A 17,598-nucleotide genomic window follows, 5' to 3' on the forward strand; every position below is an offset into this window, starting at 1 on the left:
AAGGTAAGCTATGAGGACGTGATGCTAGCAAAGCTAGCTGTACAGAGACACATGTTGCATCTGCGATGAAAAAAAGTTGTCACTCAGGCGCTGAATTATTATGTGGAGGTGTTGACAGAGGTGTGGCGTTTATGGGACAACGCTGTGACCAAAGTCGGCTTTAAAGTGATATGACATTCAGGAACGATCCGATTCTTCTGAACGGATCTTTACTGATTAAATTTATTTCAGCTCTATTTCAGTTTTATGGGAATGTGGATTTTCAGATCAATTTATGAAGCAATTTTGATAGGCAAAACTTAATTTTTTTGTGTTATGTAGTGTGGGGTGCTGGTCTTGTTTAGGTGGTCTTGACTACAACTCTGTTACGTGGCTCATCGGTTGCATCCCCTCCCCCACCCACCTTCTTTCCATCCCCTTTCAGTTGGATTTCTTTCAAAATAAAAGCCACTAGTGGCAAAAAAAAGTGAAGTTCATGCTATGTTAGGACAGGAGACAAGATGTTTCCATCCCTGAAATTATGATGCATAGAATCACATATCTAAGTCTAAACTATGTTACAGAGAGTAAACATAATAAAAACATGCTTTATCTGTGGCATTGTTCATTAAAATGGCACATTTCTGATGTATTAAAATTAAATACGATCAGTTCACTTAATGATATTGTATTAGGGATTAGGTAATGCATTCAGCAAGTACTTTTACTTTTAATACTTAAGTATTTTTAAAAGCCAGTAGTTTTTTACTTTTACTTAAGTAAAATGTTAATGTGGTAGTTTTACTTTTACTTCAGTACATTTTTTGAGTATTTTCTCCACCACTGCCTAAAAGTACCAGGATCTCCAGCCACTTTATTCTTCAGGCGTCTGCTTCATTGATCACATTTCCAGCCTGTGCTGCTGTAGTTTTAACCACACGCTGCCACCTGCTGGTGTGTTTTCACAGTGACGGAGATGCTGGTGAACGTGCTGAACATCTGCTCCGACGACGAGCTGATGTCCGAAGGGGACGACACGTGTGAGGGTAGGAGTTCTTCCTCAGCTTCTGCTGCAGCCCACATCTTAAGATGGAGAGGTGACATCTGACAGGAAGTGTCGTCGTGTCCAGCTGTCGCTAACAGAAGCTAGCGCTGAACCTGCAGCTCACTGACTGAGAGCTGAGAAGATCTGGGTCTGTCACACACTGGTGCAAACACACCCCCGTGTGTTAGTGTACATGAAGGGACATGTCGGCCTGCGCGCGCGTGTGTGTAAGACCTGGCATGCTGCCATGCTGACACACAGCAGGCGTTTAACACTGAATTTGATTAATCAAATATAGCGAGGCCAGATGAGGAAGTGAAACCCTGGAGGAAGTGGAGCTGTTCAACTTCTTCTCTTCCAGCTGCAGAACAAGTCAGGCTGCTGCTGCCAGGCTGCGCTCACACTCTTAGAAGTTTATGAATAATTAGTAATTAGTGCCTCCACGCTCTTAGAAGTTTATGAATAATTAGTAACAAAACAGATGATGTAGTAAAATGACCAGCATGGTGAGAAGCTGACAAATCACAATACTGACGATTATGTAATTAAGGCCATCCAACATGTTGGTGCTGTGTGTGAAGTTGGAAAGACTCTGAACAGCGGGATTTCTTAATCTCGCTTCGCTCCAGCGGAGGAATTCCCAGAAGCCTCAGTGGTAGAAATTTTTCGTGATGATTTAGTTCAAAGTAAAGCTGGACGAGATATCGAGGAACGAAAGTGTTCCTCGGTCGCTAGGGAAACGGCTTCAGCAGGACTTTGGTTGATGTGACTGGCCCCGCCCACTTTGTACTTTGTATTCTGCTCAATGAAGAAAGGCCTTTCAGGTCACCAGGTCTCCATGACAACCATGAGATGCAACTGCGTGCTTCAGTGAAGTGAGACTGAGATCAGCTTTTCCACTGTTAAATGAAGCGGTAGCTGGACACCAGGGCTCTAAAGAGACTGACCTCTGACCTCTCACTCAGCTTCACAACGTGTGAACAGCAAGGCAGCCTTTTATTATCATACTTGTGTTTAAAGGTTTCAGTGGAATATTATTTAACTGCAGTAAAATTATTTAGTTTCACTTTACCTGATTTTCTGTTGATGGTCATAAATGTTCACACATGTTAATGGAAATGTAAATGTAAATGTTCATAAATGTTAGCGGGATAATTAGGATTTTATCAATAATTTGCTAATTATTTAGTTTTGTGGCCAGAGGATGTAGGTGTGTGTGAGAACTAATCTTTTTTCTCTCCCCATGTTCAGGTGGAGCCCCTGCTGCCAGGAAGGAGGTGATCAGGAACAAGATCCGCGCCATTGGAAAGATGGCGCGTGTCTTCTCTGTGCTCAGGTGGGCCCCCACTCTTTCATGGGCCCCCAGTCTTCCTTCGGCCCCCAGTCTTCCATGGGCCCCTTGTCGTGCTGGAAGGAGATCAGAGTGATGCTGTCGGCATCTTTCATGTCCAGCGGAGGATGTTTGGATAGAGCCGTCTCTCTCTGCTCCACTTTCCTGCAGAGATAATGACTTTGTCCGTTTCAACACGTCCTCCTTTAACTCTGAGGAAGTGTGTCACTGCTTCCATGACCCAATTCAGCCTTAAAAATGAATGAACACATGAATAAGTCACAGCAGCGCAGATCATCCATGAAAGGAGTTTTCCAAACGATGCCTGAGTTAAATGTTCATCCTGCCGGTCAGCAGCTGACCTCAGGCAAGAGAGTCCTGCAGGCTTTTTGTCCTTTGTGACTTACCATTGCTGACATGCTTGGATTGTGTTCTAAACTCTTCATGTTCCCGTGAGGACCAGGCTTGTTTCCTGGAATCCTCCAGTGATGTGAGCAGCTCAGAGATGGATCTGAATGTATGTGAAGGGGAGCAGATTGCACTGTTGCCCTCTACTGCCCCCTGGTGGCTGTAGGCCTTACTGACCCTGTCCAGGTGGTACTGTATTTTATTTCAGAGCATGAGAGTAAAGGGGCTGAATGGAAGAGTCAGCTATGGGTTTATTTCTTTTGGGCCCTTGATAAAAAAGAAAACTCAAAAGTACATTTTTCAAGTCTCCACACTAATTCTTGGTTCTCTTCAAGTCTGGACTTTGACTAGATCATCCTAACTCATAAACACACATGGTAGTTCAGGCTGTGTTAAAGATTATTGTGGAGAATCTCCATTAGCACCTTGCTAATGAATACTTTAGCAAGGCACTGTAGTCTCCCCTTCAGAACCAGGTCATCTGGGGTCATCCGGGGGTCATCTGGGGTCATTTGGGTGGGTCTGAATCAGACCCAGTTGTCAGTCAGTCAGTTGTGTTTTTCTGTTCCAGAGAGGAGAATGAGAGCGTGCTGCAGCTGAAGGGACTGACTCCTACCGGGACACTGCCGCTGGGCGTTCTGTCTGGAGGCCGGCGCACTCTGCAGAGCGGTGAGTCTCCCAGCACACACACACACACACACACACACACACACCATCATGAGAGTTAGCTATCACTAACTGCCCCTGTGCCTGTACTCACACCCTGAGACTAACTCGAGCCCCCAGACCCCCCACCCTCCCCATCTACACACAGATTATAGACATGGGGAGGGGGAGGAGGTCTGTCCTGCCTAAAGTCCATCATGCCGTCCTGAAGAGACAGACATCTGATCTAAAGCTGCAGCTTCTGATTATTCTAGTAATGGTTTGATTATTCTGACGATTAATGAGTTAAGATGATTAATCAGTCGGAGAACAAACGGTGGAAACAAATTATTTTCACTTCATCATTTCAGCCTTTTTCTGTAGAATGTTGGAAATGCATTAAAAGATACAAATAAACAAATATTTTAGTTCATTATTAAATGAGAAAATCAACATTTTCTTGCCTAAAATGCATAAAGAAAAACCTTTAGTGAATCATTTGTAGCAAAGCTAAAACGTCAGCATGTGGAAAGTTCAGGGCTTTCTGCTGGACTGAACATCAAATTCAACAATAATTATAATATATAAAAAATACAGTGCAGGATTGATGCAGTGTAGGTTATTATATTAAATTATAACTGGACAGCAGAAGGTGCAGTTTAAACCAAGTGAAGCTAAAACGTCCACTATTTACAAAGTTTTTTATTATTATTATTATTATTATTATTATTATAAATGCAAAGTGTTTCTATTTTTTGTACAGATTTTGCTAAGTTACTGCAAAATGTCATTTGCAGTATTCTGCAGTTAGTAATGAATCAGTTGATGATCATTTCAATAGTTGATCAAACTGATTGTTTTAGCTGCAGTGTTGAGCACTGAGTGCTAATAGATGCTAATAAAATGGTTCTGCTCCGTTTCCATGGAGCCGTGCTGAGGATGGGGGCGGGGGTTTGTGTGATGTTCAGCTCCATGTTAACAGGACTGATGGATTGCATTGATAAAGTGTCTGACTGAATGCATTGATAACGTTCCCACTCTCTCTCTGTTGTTTTGGGCATGGCACTTCTACTCACGCTTACACAGCCACCGTAGAGGCAGAGGAGGCACGAGGTATGCTACCCTTTCTGTCCGTCCGTCCATCTGTCTGTGTCCAACACTGTCTCTGTCTCTGTGGAACTCTGCCTGTGCTTCTGGAAGCTTCTCTGTCCGGACAGGAAACCTTAGAGCAGCAGCTGACCTGGAGGGCAGAAACAGGTTCCACGTAGAACCGAGTCTAGAACCTCCACAAAGCAGAAGTAGATCTAGTTCAGAACCTGAACTCCTCTGAGCCGGACCATCCAGAGATGAACTCTGGGCCTTCATCTGTTTATCTGACTAAACCGACTCCAGAACCTTTTTTTGCAAGGAAGTTTGCAGACATAGAAGCCTGGACTTTAACTGGGCCGTTCAGGTTCATTGTCCTGTTGACCCAAATGCAGGCCCATCCCACCTGGGCAGCCTCCTGCTGTCACTGGGGACGTTCATCATAACACTTATCATTTATCATGGTACATATATTATAAGATTTTGATTTACTCCCCAAACTGTCCATATTATTAGAATTGTTGGTTTTGCTATTTTCACCATTGAAAGTAACAATAAATTAGAAAATATGTCACAGTGGAGCTCCAGTGTGCAGCCTGGTGGCACAAGTGAACTTGTTGTTTGTGTTTGTGGAGCTTTGCAGTCACAGCTTAACGTGACATTTATCATTATCACAGTAGAACCAGATATTGATAAATCGGAGCTGATATTCCACAGAAGTAGGACCTGGTTGACTTCTTCACTGCTGCTCCACCTCCTTTGCTTTTGCCACTCCTCTTTACGTCTCTGTGTGGTCAGAGAGACGTAAAGATACATCCTGCATCATGTTCCCTGGAACGCCATAATTAATGTGAACTCTGCCTGCGTCCTCATTTTAGACCTGAAGTTCATCCGGTTGTTTCCTGCTGCCGTTGAGACGGACGCAGCAGCAGATTGACCGTCTCTCTCTGCATCCATGAAGCCGCATTTTCAGACTTCATGTGTTACTGAGCTTTTGAGATGCTAATCAGCTGTAGCGATTGTTGTAGAAACAATCGCTTGTTGCCATGGTTACACATCCCTACTGTCCAAAAGTGAGAGCAAAAATCCATCCATCCAGCCGCTCAGCGTCTGTAACCAGAGGGTTGGATTGTCAGAGCCACCGCAGCAGAGCTGCTCCAACCTGCTGCCATGTCAATGATCACAATGATCAATGGGCTCAGAGAACAGAGCTGATGTTTCTCTGATGGAAGAGGACAGTGAAGCTTCCAGATGCTGCAGCAGGTTCTGACAGCACAGAGAAGCTGAATGTAAAGTTCCTGTTTAATGAAACTGACTCTCGTTTCCTCCATGCTGTCTTTGTCTGCTCATGAAGTAAGTTTGTCTTTTGGTCACTTTGTTCATGTTGATGGGCAGCAGATGTCTGAATAATGTCTGCTTCTGGAGCAGCAGTATTATGGGATGGCTGTTGCTGCAGCGCTAATAAGTGGAGAAACAAAATCTCAAAAGTCTTTAACATTTTCTTTAGCATTTTTTTTTCCAAAACATTAATTTTTACGTGTTATGCTGATAAAGTTCAGCTTAGTGATTAATCACAGATAGAAACCGCCGTCTGGAGCTGACCTTTGACCTGTCAGCTCAGACCTTCCTAACATGGCTACTGCTGATCCAGTACAAGTCTCAGACTGGTTCTGACTCTGCTGCCTGTACTGTCTGGTTCTGGTTCTGGTTCTGGTAGTGCCTCTCTAACGGACTGCTCCCTCCCTGCAGCCATCCAAGGCTTCAACCCTCAGCATAAGATCCAGAGCTTTGAGGAGGCTCGGGGTCTGGACCTGATCAACGAGCGGATGCCCCCCCGCCGCGACAGCAAGCAGAACGAGGGCCCCCCCTCCTTCAACAACCTGCCAGCCGGCACCGGGCCCCCCGACAAGAACGGCACCAACGCTCAGGCCTAGCTCCCCCCAGCCTCTCTTCCTCTCCTCGTTTGTCCCTCCCTGCTTCCTGTCCCTTGGCCTCCAACCTGCTGGGGGGAGGGGAGGGCGAGGCGGTCCGGTCCGAGTGCTTATTTATTTTCTCATAGAGTAAATATCATAGTATGAGACTGAACCGAGGAAATCTCAAAGCGACCAGGACTGGATGCTTGCTGGTACTCCACACCACACCTCCGTGCCAGCCGTCTTTCTTTCTGTTTTTTGTTTTGTTTTGTTTTTTTACCATTGGGGGAGGGGGAGGGGGGTGCTGCTCATTCAAATGCTGTGTTTGTCCTCACACACACACACACACACACACACACACACACACACACACACACATCCATCGTTTTCTTATGCCAACAATAGTGTGACTGAGCTCTGCGGAGCAAGTATTGACATTTATACTGTATATGGATATTTTAACTGTTCCTGCTTTTCAATGTGACGGTTTTTCTTTTCGGTTTCTTTTGTACAGCACAGAGATGTGGGAGCTAAAGGGTCATTCCGCTACGTTCTGACTCAGAAAGACCTGCTGGGGTCTGCAGGAAATCTAGCAGTGAGATCTGATTACTAAAACTGATCATTGGAAATAAATTAATGTTTTTATTTGTGGAAAAAGAAAATGGTGAAATCATGATGAAATGAATAAATCATGACTTTATCTGGAAGTTGTGACGACATGGGGTCTTCCTGCAGTCCATTCCACCTTCCATCTCATTTCTGATTTCAAAATAAAGGTGGAACTTTTTAAGGATGTTGATGGAATTTGAGGTTTAATAGGAGAGAATTATTCTAAAGAAGAACTTTGATTTGAAAAACATGGGAACATTTTAAAAATGTAATTTACAGCTATTAAATATTCAAGTGGGTTTACAATCTTGTTACAGCCAAACATTTCTTGAAATTGATATTACACAGTAAAAATGTCAAGGAAAGGCCTTTAAATTAAATAAATTCCTAAAAATCTTATTTTAGGAAGCTGTATATTCAGTCAAATAGTAAAAGGTTTTATTAATCTCTGAGGCTGAATAATCTAACAGTAAACGGAGAAAAACAACTTAAATCCTAACATGAGGAGTTCAGGGTTTTCTGTTAAATGTTATTAGCTCTTATGTGGCTGAAAACCAAAGTTTTAAACCAAACCGATCTGAAAACGATGATCTGGTCCCAGTTGGTGTGAAGCGTAGCTGGACAGGCTGTGGTGGGATTCTGGAGGGAGGGGCTGGGGGGTCTGAGCCACGCCTCACCTCTCTGAGCGTCTCAGATAGTTTTTTTTTCTTTACAGATAAATTTAACTTTTTTTTTTCATGTACTGCAAGGCCTCTCATTTATGTAGACGTTTCACTCCATTCAATAAAAAAAAAACTGAAAAAATCCATCGTGTGTGTGTGTGTGTGAATCCTCTGCTTCTACCTGCCGACCCTCATGTCTCCTAGCAACACGGAGCCTCCGCATCGCAGCTCGGAGAAGGTCACCATGGTGAAACCTTGAACAGTGCGGGGGCGTTTCAATGCTCCGCAGCCTGATCACCGTCTGGAAACCGTGGTAACCACACACACACTGGGAACATCAGATCTGTGTGTGTGCGTTTGTGCAGGGATCAGAAAGCACATTCAGAGCGGTTACTACAGGATAGAACCTAACAGGTTCTAAACTACATGTGTCAAACTTGAGGCCCGCGGGCCAGATGTGGGTCGCCATAACTACGTATGTGGCCATCTGGGCTCTAGATGGACTTAAACCTTCAAGTTAACTTATGCTCTTAAATATAATTTCATCAGTCAAATCAAAGCAGTTTTTATCTGTGTACAGTCCAACTTATATCAATGTCAAAAAATGTTCAATATTTAATTTCAAGGACTCATGGAATGCAGAGACAGCTGATTATTTATATTTTAACAGTTTGATTTCTTGTTTTATCAATACATTCAGCCACAACCAGCACCCTGAGGACATTTCTGATTGGCATCTGTTTTCTAGACCATCTGAAAAACCAATTATAATAGGATGGAACGTTGAGGCAGCAAAGGGATATGAATCCAAAGACGACATTAGTGTGTCATGCAATCATAGTTTTTTTTTTTTCTTTTAAGTTTGGATAACTGCGACTTATAACTAATGGAAATCCAGACTTCATTATATCAGAAATTACAACATTGCATAAAGATCTTTAAAACACAAATGTTATGTTGTGGTCTATGCAGTCAGGTAAGGCTTGACAGTTTTCCCACAGCTGTCAGTGTTCTGAGAACATTCTGCACTGTAATAAAATGATGTCCAAATTAAATATGCTCTGTAGAAATATATACAGAAAATGCTGAAGCTTTGAACATAACCATCTGACGTCTGTAATAGGACTATGTGAACTGATCTGAGTTCAGCTAATGACCCGGACACAGAGAATGAAAGAAAGGACACTAAAAACGAGTTTTCAGTTCAACAGATTTATTCAAGTCATATGACACAAACTGAGCACAGTGTCCTTTACTGGTACCAGTGACACCCTAATGAGCAAAAACCACCCCTTTAATGTGATTAATACTAACATCAGTGCTCATTAAAAAAGGACTATAGTCTCCAACAAAATGGTTCACAGAAAAAACACAATCTATAAATAAAGCTGCCTGAAATAAATAAATTCACAATTGGCTACTGAACAAGGTGAAGTCTCCTTCAGTCGGCCGTCATTCAAGTGATAGAGCAGGAAGCTGTCAGAGTTGGATCAGGAAGAGACTGGACTGGTACCATGAAGCTGCTTCCAGTTTCATGCGAGTTCAAACAGGCAGGATGGCTTCTTTAAATCTTAGATTGCCCTCTTTTGGATTACCTGTGAACTACAACGTGGCAGAGAAAGTCTTACTATTACAACTAAACTGCAAGTAGATTTCCACCCATTCCCTATTCCCTCTCAAACTGTGAACGAGTTCAGTTCTTTCGTTCAGTTCTAACCTTAGCTTGGATGAAGACAGACACTGTCCTGGTGAGCTAATGTGAGTGTTGGCTAAAAAAATTAAAAAAGAAAGCATTTAGGAAAGGTTACTGAAGGATAACTGAGCATTGTCTGTGACTTGAGAGATTCCTTGTCTGTGAAACTTTTCTTTTACTATCTATATTCACTTTAGGGCAACAAAAGAACCTTCTTTTATTGTTTCTCAAACATTTTATTTTTTTACTTTCAGGGACATTTGCTCAAGGTTGCAGCCAACGTTCTAACAACCCTTCCTGAAAATGACAATGTTAAAGGCCATTGTTTTAATTCAGAGAAAAAAAATCTTCCTTTTCTAAAGTTGAGTTCTTAATGGTTTAAGCTTTGGACAACAAGTTAGCTTGTTTTAATGTCCCACATTGGGACGTTGTTTGGGATTAAGCTGTTTACAGAATATTGTCTTTAGTTTTAGGGTCATGCATTTAACACTGCTACCACCACTACTAACAATAATACAGTTAAGGTCAAATTAAAGCATACCTACACTAATTGAAGTATCAGTCAGAATGGCCCACTGATGCTCTGGATGTTACTAAAGGAAACACTTCGTATCCTAATAGAAACACAGTAAATGGTCCAATCGATTTGGCCATTTCTAACTGTATGATAAAACTCCAAAAGGTTTTCCTTGTATCTATGTGCATCAGGTTTCATCTGAATATTATTGGCTTCAATTCAGAAGCTGAGTTAAAGAAAGAAGTAGGGCTGGGTGAGGTTCTCACATGCCAACAGGAAGCAGCTGGCTCAGTGAACCGAGAGAATCTCAAAAACAACATCTATAAGTTAAAGAAGCTCACTAACAAAAACTAAACTTTTGGATCTTAGGATTTTTAGTAATTCAACAGAAGCTCATTATTAGTAAGTTTTCTTTACAAGTAAATGCATTAACATATTTCTTTTGCTTCCCCCCCTGTTTCTTAAAGTGTGACGATCAGAAAGAGCTAACACCTCAAAATATATGGTACTGAAAGCGATTAGAATATTGTGATAATATTTCAATATCAATAAATAGATGGAGTGGTTCCTGTGTAAAAGAATCTGACATTTGTAGGATTTTCCTGTAAAGTCATGATTTGTGGTTCTGATTTATAAATCCATCACACTGTCCCATATCTATGGTGTATGAAGACGTACAGCTTGGACAACAGTCACCTCTCCACATCTAGTACAGTTCAACTGGCTTGCTACATTTTTGAACAATATTTCATGACATTAGAGTCACAGTTCTGAGACACCATTCATGTATTGTACAGAAGTTAAATAAGTTTATACTCAATACAGCTTATCCATATAATAATTTGACTTGATCTCATGTTACATCATGCACACACTCAGTTTGTACTGAAGTCTCAGTTTGCTGGATCTTCAAAGTAGCTCCAATAGGAAGGCAGGTTAAGCAACTTTCTGATCAGTTCAGCTCATAATTATTGTGGTGTTACTGACTATAGAACATTACACTTCATCCTACGATGGTCAGATACTCATTAAGTACGGAAAAAATAATGCATTTGACAATTTATACAATGCGGTCCTTAAGCAGTAACATTCTTCAACCTAACACACACTCTATACAAAACAGTGGCAACACATTTCCTTTATACACAAGAAAGGACTTGTTGTTCATTTGTTCACGTTTTGACCCATGAAAGACTGAACTTTAGATATGCCAACATACACGGCAAAATAAGAAAGTGATGTCATCTGCAGGAAGACATTAAGCTGCCTCTCCAGGCATAAAAACCCCCGATACTCTTAAAGTACCACTTTAGAAATAACTGACACAAAAAGAACTATGGGGAAGGAAAGTAAGTGTAACACACAACAATAGGTCTTGGATGGACATAAAGGAGGTTTAACAGACTGAGGGACTCCTGTAGGAAGCAGCTACTGGTCAGCAGTCGGCCTCTTTTCAACCCACAGATTAGCAGCAGCTTCACAGTACCAGGAAACCTGAGTTCCTCCTACAGATAACAGCTGATCTCTCTTCAAGATGGTGACCTCTGGAAGTGTAACTCTGTGAGACTAAATGTCACATTAACAATGGTGATGATGATGATGATGATGATGATGATGATGATGATGATGATGATGATGATGGTGAAGGATATATGATAGGAATGGTTTGCAAGCAGTGGGGGTTATAAGTGCAGTACTGGTAACATGTCAGAGCATCGCTTAAGTTTAGATCTGAGCACAACTCGTCGTCATCAGACGTTCTGATCCAGTCTTCCAGGGATGGGGGCTGTTAGTGGGGCAGGGGTCTGCTGATCTGCTGATTGGATAGCTGACGTTATGGCCTGTTCTTTGGCTCCTCCTCCTTGCAGAGGAGAGGCTTCATCAAGTATTGGTTGGGAATTAGGTCACTTCCTGTTAGAAAAGCGAGGCTTTTTTCTTCAGTTCGTTTCGTCTCCATAACGACAGGCGGTCAAACTCGCCGATGGGCATCCCGAACACCTCCTGGAACTCCTCCTGGGAGAGATGCCTCTGTCAGGACAGGAAGGACCCAGAGTTGGTTAAAGTGCCTTCAGCTAGCGGACGAGCAGGACGAGCTTTAATCCACATCCAAACCTTTACCCCTGGAGGCCAAGACTGGTCAGTTTAAATTACTATGGGGTCACTAAATTCATTCATTTAAAAAAGCAAAAATTAATTTGTTTTATCTGTGCAACAATAAACAACATATGTTATGAAATCTGTATATAATTAAAGATTCACAACTTTAAACGAACTCCAGACTGTTGCCTTAAATCTGGAAACTGACAGTTTCCAAATGATCTGGTTCATCAATTGTTTTCTATTTTGTTGGCAAATTTTATTTGTATTTTTTACCATTCTTGAGTTGTGGTCAGGGGCCAAACAAAATCATCTCATGAGCCACAGATGGCCCTGGAGTCACACTTTGAACACCCCTGACAGAGTGTTTGATTCATTTTATTTTGTTCTCACAAGCTAAGCTGCCCCCAGCGGGCGGATGCTCACCTCCAGCCGGGTCCGGTCCACTCCAGGGGGCAGCTTACAGCGCCCTCTGTGGGTTACAATCAGGGCTTCATATGGATAAATCTGAACAGAGAGCAGAACATTCAGCCGGTCATTTGCTTTCCTTTAGTAGAGTCAAAATGGAAGCATAGGATGGCTGAAGCTAAACCTCAGTGTGTTTTAATGGGATGTATTCTGTATCAGAGGAGACACATGGTTGAATCCACTTCAGGAGAATATGGAGTGGCATTAAAGCTGCAGGATGTAACTTTTATAAAAAATTTAAAAAATCAGTTTTTCACATATTTGTGAAAACTGTCACCACAGTAACAGTGACAACATGAGACCATCAAGTTGTGAACAAAAACTCCTCCACCACCTCCTCCCTAATCGACTACTACTGTCTGAAGAAACGCACCACTCCATCAGAAACAACCAATCATAGGCAGGAGGAGGGCCTTAGTGCTGTCAATCGTGCTCATATACTTGCTGCTCAAATACTTGCTGCTCAATTTGCTAATGGTGGAGAGACATCTCACCATTACAGGAAATTTATCCACTATCATCTTGCAGAGAGCAGGGGGGAGGTTCTGAGCAGAGAGTAAATGAGGGTGATTGACGGCGCTAAGACCCTCCTCCTGGCTCTGATAGGTCGTGTCTGACCGAGTGGTGAATTTCTGCAGATGGCATAAGGAGTACAGGAAGGAGGTGGAGGAGTTGGATCTTTTTCATAGATTATGTTTCATATTGTGTTGAGAAGACATGGTGGCAGTTTTAACAAATATGTAAAGAAAATATATTGTTTATAAAAGTTGTTTGAAGGTTGTTTGCATATGGAGGAAGGGGGTCTGCTCAAAGGAGACTGAACTGTTACCATCCTCACTATGAAACATGATAGAGGCAGCATCATGCTGTGGGGATGCTTTTATTCAGTAGAAACAGGGAAGCTGGTCAGAGCTGATGGACAGATGGATGGACATACAGAAGAGCTCCTAATGCAGAAGGTACTCACATGATATTCTTATTCTAGGACGAGCTAGTCAAAGTCCACATCTAGATCCAGCCTGCAGTCTGCGCTGTGGCAGGACTGGACCATTAATATTCACAGTCACTCTCCAAATCTCAGTGGAATAAGTCATGTTTGCAACCTGACAACATTTTTAAACCTTTTTGTGCTGTACTGTGTGTGTGTGTGTGCGTGTGTGTGTGTGTGTGTGTGTGTGTGTGTGTGTGCATGTAGGTGTGTGCGTGCGTGTATGTATAAGTATTAGTTACTATTTATAAGTTCTACATTTCCATCAGTAGGCGAAGGAAAATTAGGGAAATGTAGTTCCCTTCACTTTTTAATTGTTTCCCTTTAAACACGTTAAAAGTTTCTTTTTAATTTGTTTCCAAAGAAATTAACTCAAAGCATTGACATGCATAAGAAATATGTTTTGTACTTTTTGTTTCTTAGAAGGCAGTGAAATCATATCCATCTTCTCAGTTATTGAATCTCATTCCACCAATCACCCAACAAGGTACAAATTTGGTTCCTGTTTCTCCTGATTGCTGGTAAAGTGACTTTACATTTTAAAATGTAAAAGCCTTAATAACTGGACCTGGCTCTGAGATCAGTGTTCATGAACACAGACCCAGAGGCTGGTCTGGATTTAACCCTTTCAGCAGGTCTCACCTTCTGCTCCAGGATGCTCGGCAGGGAATTCCCTCTATCCATGCGATCTCTCCGGCTCTCTCCATTCTACACACACACACACACACACACACACCCCCCCACACACACACACACACACACACACACATTTCAGACACACCCTGTCCAATAGCTGCTAAAATATGAACTACACAAAGAGTATGTCAGAGGAAGCTGAGCAGAGTCACACTGTTAGAGTCCTGTTAGGTCCTGAAGCAGCTAAAGCTGAAGGTTAGCTGTAGTTTCTTGAGTTCCTCTTCAGACTGCATGTTTCACCTCACAGAAACATCAAGTTTAATGTTCCAGAAACTAGATGTTTCATATCATAATTTAAATGGAAAAGATCGATTGCTTGTGTTGCTACACAAAAATAAGCTAAGTAGGGCTGCAACTAACAATTATTTTAATAATCCATTGCTTTATCAATTATTCTGTTGATTAATTGATATTGATGTGACACTCAATTAATCTGAGAAAAAATTGTCAAATTCTGTAGATTTTTTCATTTACTCACTTAATAAGCATATTTTATGCAATATTAAAAATAAATTTAAAGATGCAAATAATTCACTTCATTTTAAAAAACATTTTATTGTATAAAATGCAGTAACAGAATTCCTTTAGCATCACTTGATCATTTGTAGCAAACGATGCATCTGCAGCTAAAGGCCTTTCTACTGGACACAGTGTAGGGCTGGTCTGGTGATTATGTCTCTGATTAATTAATTATTAATTGGATAGTAAAATGTGGTTGATAGGAGATTGTTTTTTCCTACAGAATTTGAACCAGGTGAAACGAAAACTGACACTTGAGGAGTTCTGGATAGAACATATTTACAGAAAAATAAGTTTTTGTAAAATGTATGTATTTTTGTACAGTTTTGATTTAATTGCTGTTCTGAATGTGTTGTTTCAGGAAATGGCCATTTTTAGAGCCAGTTAATGATTAATCAAGTAGTTGATGGTTATTTCAAAAATCAATAATCATGATTAATCCGATTAATCCAATTAATTGTTTCAGCCCTAAAGTTAGGTTTGCTTTACTGCCTAAAATAAAAACATGTCTTAGCTAGATGTTTCTCTTGAACATGAGACAGAAACACAGAAAGCTGTGAAAGAACTGAAAACATAGACATAACACAGTAAATAAATGATGACTCAGTTAGAAAAAGAAATAGTGAATGAAAAGTTAAACTGAAGCAATAAATAAATGTACCTTTATACACCAAATAAATGAACATCTTAAGAGTAAAGAGTTGATTCTTTAGGCTTAAGTATTCTCTCATACTCCATCCATTAAAAGCTGGCCAAATGGGGTTCAGACTGGTTTAGAAGTGGTTCAGAAACATGGTGTGAAAAGATTGGTGCAGCGGGTCAGCAGCAGGGTGTTGACATGGCCATGCACATAAGCACACACATGAACACACACTTACCTGAGCAGCTGCAGGACACCAGGACAGAAGGAGGAAGGACACAGAGAGGTTGAGAACAGGAAGTCATCATCACAGAGATTCATCGGGACTAGAGGTATTCCTGAAACTTCCCTTCTAAATAAAGTTCCTTGCAAAAGTATTCACACCTCAGTATATTGTCCATATATAGTATGGATATGTTACAACCACTAATAATCTAATATGAGCCAGCATAGAGCTGGGAAGTAGAAGGAATCTGTGCATAGTTTACAAACCTTATTAAAGTTTGTGGTTCAAAGGTTAGCTACTACTTTTGCTGCTATAATAACACCAACAGGAGAACACGTATAAAGTGGCTATATATACTTTTGATTAAGTAGCTACATAATTTTAACCCAATTAATTGTAATTTTCCTATTTACATGCATAAGTCCAGAGCCGGAACCTTTGTATTTGCCTCTGGTATGTTTAAATCTGCTGCAGAAGCAACATCCACAAACAGCAGCAATGGACAACATAGAGGTTTCTCTATGTTGCCTGAGGGTCCATTTCTGCATCAAAATGATCTGACTGGACTGCTGTTGTGTTCAGGTTGTTCTAAAACGCTCCCACCTGGCCGTCCTTTATCTCCATCTGTAGAAAACTCTGCCGACTGCATCTAAGGACAGCAGAACAGGAAGCATTCAGGATACCAGGAGCAAATATAGAGGCTGATGTCTGACGCTGCTGGCCTGAAAGCCAGCAGTAACACTCACTCTGGTCAGGGCGGAGCGGGACGGAGACTTTGATGCACTGGCTGACACACCTGATGAGGAGAGGGAAACAGAGTGGGGTCTGACCGGTTCTTCAGCTGGAGCGGAGACGTGTGAGACAACCGATGGACTCACTGCTGTGCATGTGTGTTCTGTCTGGCAGAGACTGTGTCTTCCTCCTGATGTGAATGCTTTTCTCCTTCTCCTCCTTCAGGATCAAACGGCCCAGGTTGGACTTGATCTGCAGACAGAACACAGCCGGTGGTGGAGGATAAAGCAGAACACTTCCAGCACTGCTCACAAGTTTACATACATGCAGCCTTTGAGCTGCTATTTTCCAGGGTTATTATTCAGCAGCCTGGATTCAACATTTTTCAACATTTCTTAAGACAGCAGTTTGAGGCACAAGCTGGAGGTTATTGGGATTTTCACTCATCCAAGTGAAAATTATACATACAGGCTGAAACATGCAATTGCAATAATGTCTCTTTTTTTCCCTTCAGTTCATCAAACTGTTCCCAGAATCCTTTGAGAGAATCTTGGCCACTAAAAGAAAACTTATGGTCAGAGTCAGAAACACTTGATCATTGAATAATATAATATTAAATTGAAATTAAATAAATCTTCCTTCAGCTACACTCCTAACAATATATGCCTGTAATAAGCTAGCTAGGATGAAAAACGGTTTTCTACCAAACATTAGAACTGGTTGTGCAGCTAAAGCTGCCATTGACTGTTTCTGATTTCCACAAAAAGCCAGAATGGTCTTTTGTGGAAAGTTGTTCTTCATCATTTTGTAAAAGCTTTTCACACCTATTCAGGTTATATTTGATATTAAATATTATTATATCTGATACTAAGATCGGTTTGATGACTCAAAAGAATTTAAGCATGGCAAGAAAGTCAGTCAATACTTTTTTATGTTTCTATATCTTTCACAGTAAAAGTTCCATATTTTCTACCTAAATGCTGTTTTTAAAAGTTAGCGTTTGCTCTACATTGATTCTCCACTTGTAAAAAAACAAAACACAAATAAAAGAATCAGGTCTAATGAATCAACTTAAAGTGTAAACAGTCAGGATGGGTCCAGACCTTCTCCAGCTCCTGCTCCTGCTGTTCCTGCTCTTCTTCTGTCACGACTTCAAACTCATCTTCTTCCTGAAGTTTCTTCTTCCTCCACTCAATCTCTGTGAAGGTCATCATTGTTAAAGATGCTCACCATGAGTGGTCACTATAGGAATGATAAGTGTGTATTTTGTGTGTGTGTGCCTGTGTGTGTGTGTGTGTATGCGTGCGTGCGTGCGTGTGTGTGTGTGTGTGTGTGTGTGTGTGTG

General features: G+C 41.4%; 2 protein-coding genes across 9 annotated transcripts in view; one reads left to right on the plus strand and one right to left on the minus strand.

The window, feature by feature from the left end:
* Positions 1 to 7,823, plus strand: part of ppp3ccb (protein phosphatase 3, catalytic subunit, gamma isozyme, b) — a 33,305-nt gene extending 25,482 nt beyond the window's left edge. Inside the window, exons 10-14 of one of the 4 annotated variants that reach the window (XM_007572726.2) lie at positions 948 to 1,025; positions 2,276 to 2,360; positions 3,334 to 3,431; positions 4,494 to 4,520; positions 6,243 to 7,823. In XM_007572726.2, coding sequence (XP_007572788.1) covers positions 948 to 1,025; positions 2,276 to 2,360; positions 3,334 to 3,431; positions 4,494 to 4,520; positions 6,243 to 6,427 — 473 coding nt within the window. In that variant the 3' untranslated portion in view covers positions 6,428 to 7,823. Of the gene's footprint in view, positions 1 to 947; positions 1,026 to 2,275; positions 2,361 to 3,333; positions 3,432 to 4,464; positions 4,521 to 6,242 lie in introns of all 4 variants that reach the window. The other 3 variants (XM_007572727.2, XM_016661012.1, XM_007572728.2) reach the window with 3 other exon arrangements.
* Positions 7,824 to 9,700: 1,877 nt separating this feature from the next.
* Positions 9,701 to 17,598, minus strand: part of dmtn (dematin actin binding protein) — a 17,227-nt gene continuing 9,329 nt past the window's right edge. For 2 of the 5 annotated variants that reach the window (XM_016661013.1, XM_016661015.1), the window contains exons 9-16: positions 17,357 to 17,451; positions 16,400 to 16,505; positions 16,268 to 16,320; positions 16,125 to 16,170; positions 15,534 to 15,541; positions 14,083 to 14,148; positions 12,411 to 12,491; positions 9,701 to 11,915 (exon numbers count right to left, since the gene is read on the minus strand). In XM_016661013.1, coding sequence (XP_016516499.1) covers positions 11,802 to 11,915; positions 12,411 to 12,491; positions 14,083 to 14,148; positions 15,534 to 15,541; positions 16,125 to 16,170; positions 16,268 to 16,320; positions 16,400 to 16,505; positions 17,357 to 17,451 — 569 coding nt within the window. In that variant the 3' untranslated portion in view covers positions 9,701 to 11,801. The remainder of the gene's footprint in view (positions 11,916 to 12,410; positions 12,492 to 14,082; positions 14,149 to 15,533; positions 15,542 to 16,124; positions 16,171 to 16,267; positions 16,321 to 16,399; positions 16,506 to 17,356; positions 17,452 to 17,598) is intronic. The other 3 variants (XM_016661014.1, XM_007572730.2, XM_016661016.1) reach the window with 2 other exon arrangements.

This window comes from Poecilia formosa, unplaced genomic scaffold (genome assembly GCF_000485575.1).
Source record: "Poecilia formosa unplaced genomic scaffold, Poecilia_formosa-5.1.2 Scaffold307, whole genome shotgun sequence".
Classification (NCBI taxonomy): Eukaryota; Metazoa; Chordata; class Actinopteri; order Cyprinodontiformes; family Poeciliidae; genus Poecilia; species Poecilia formosa.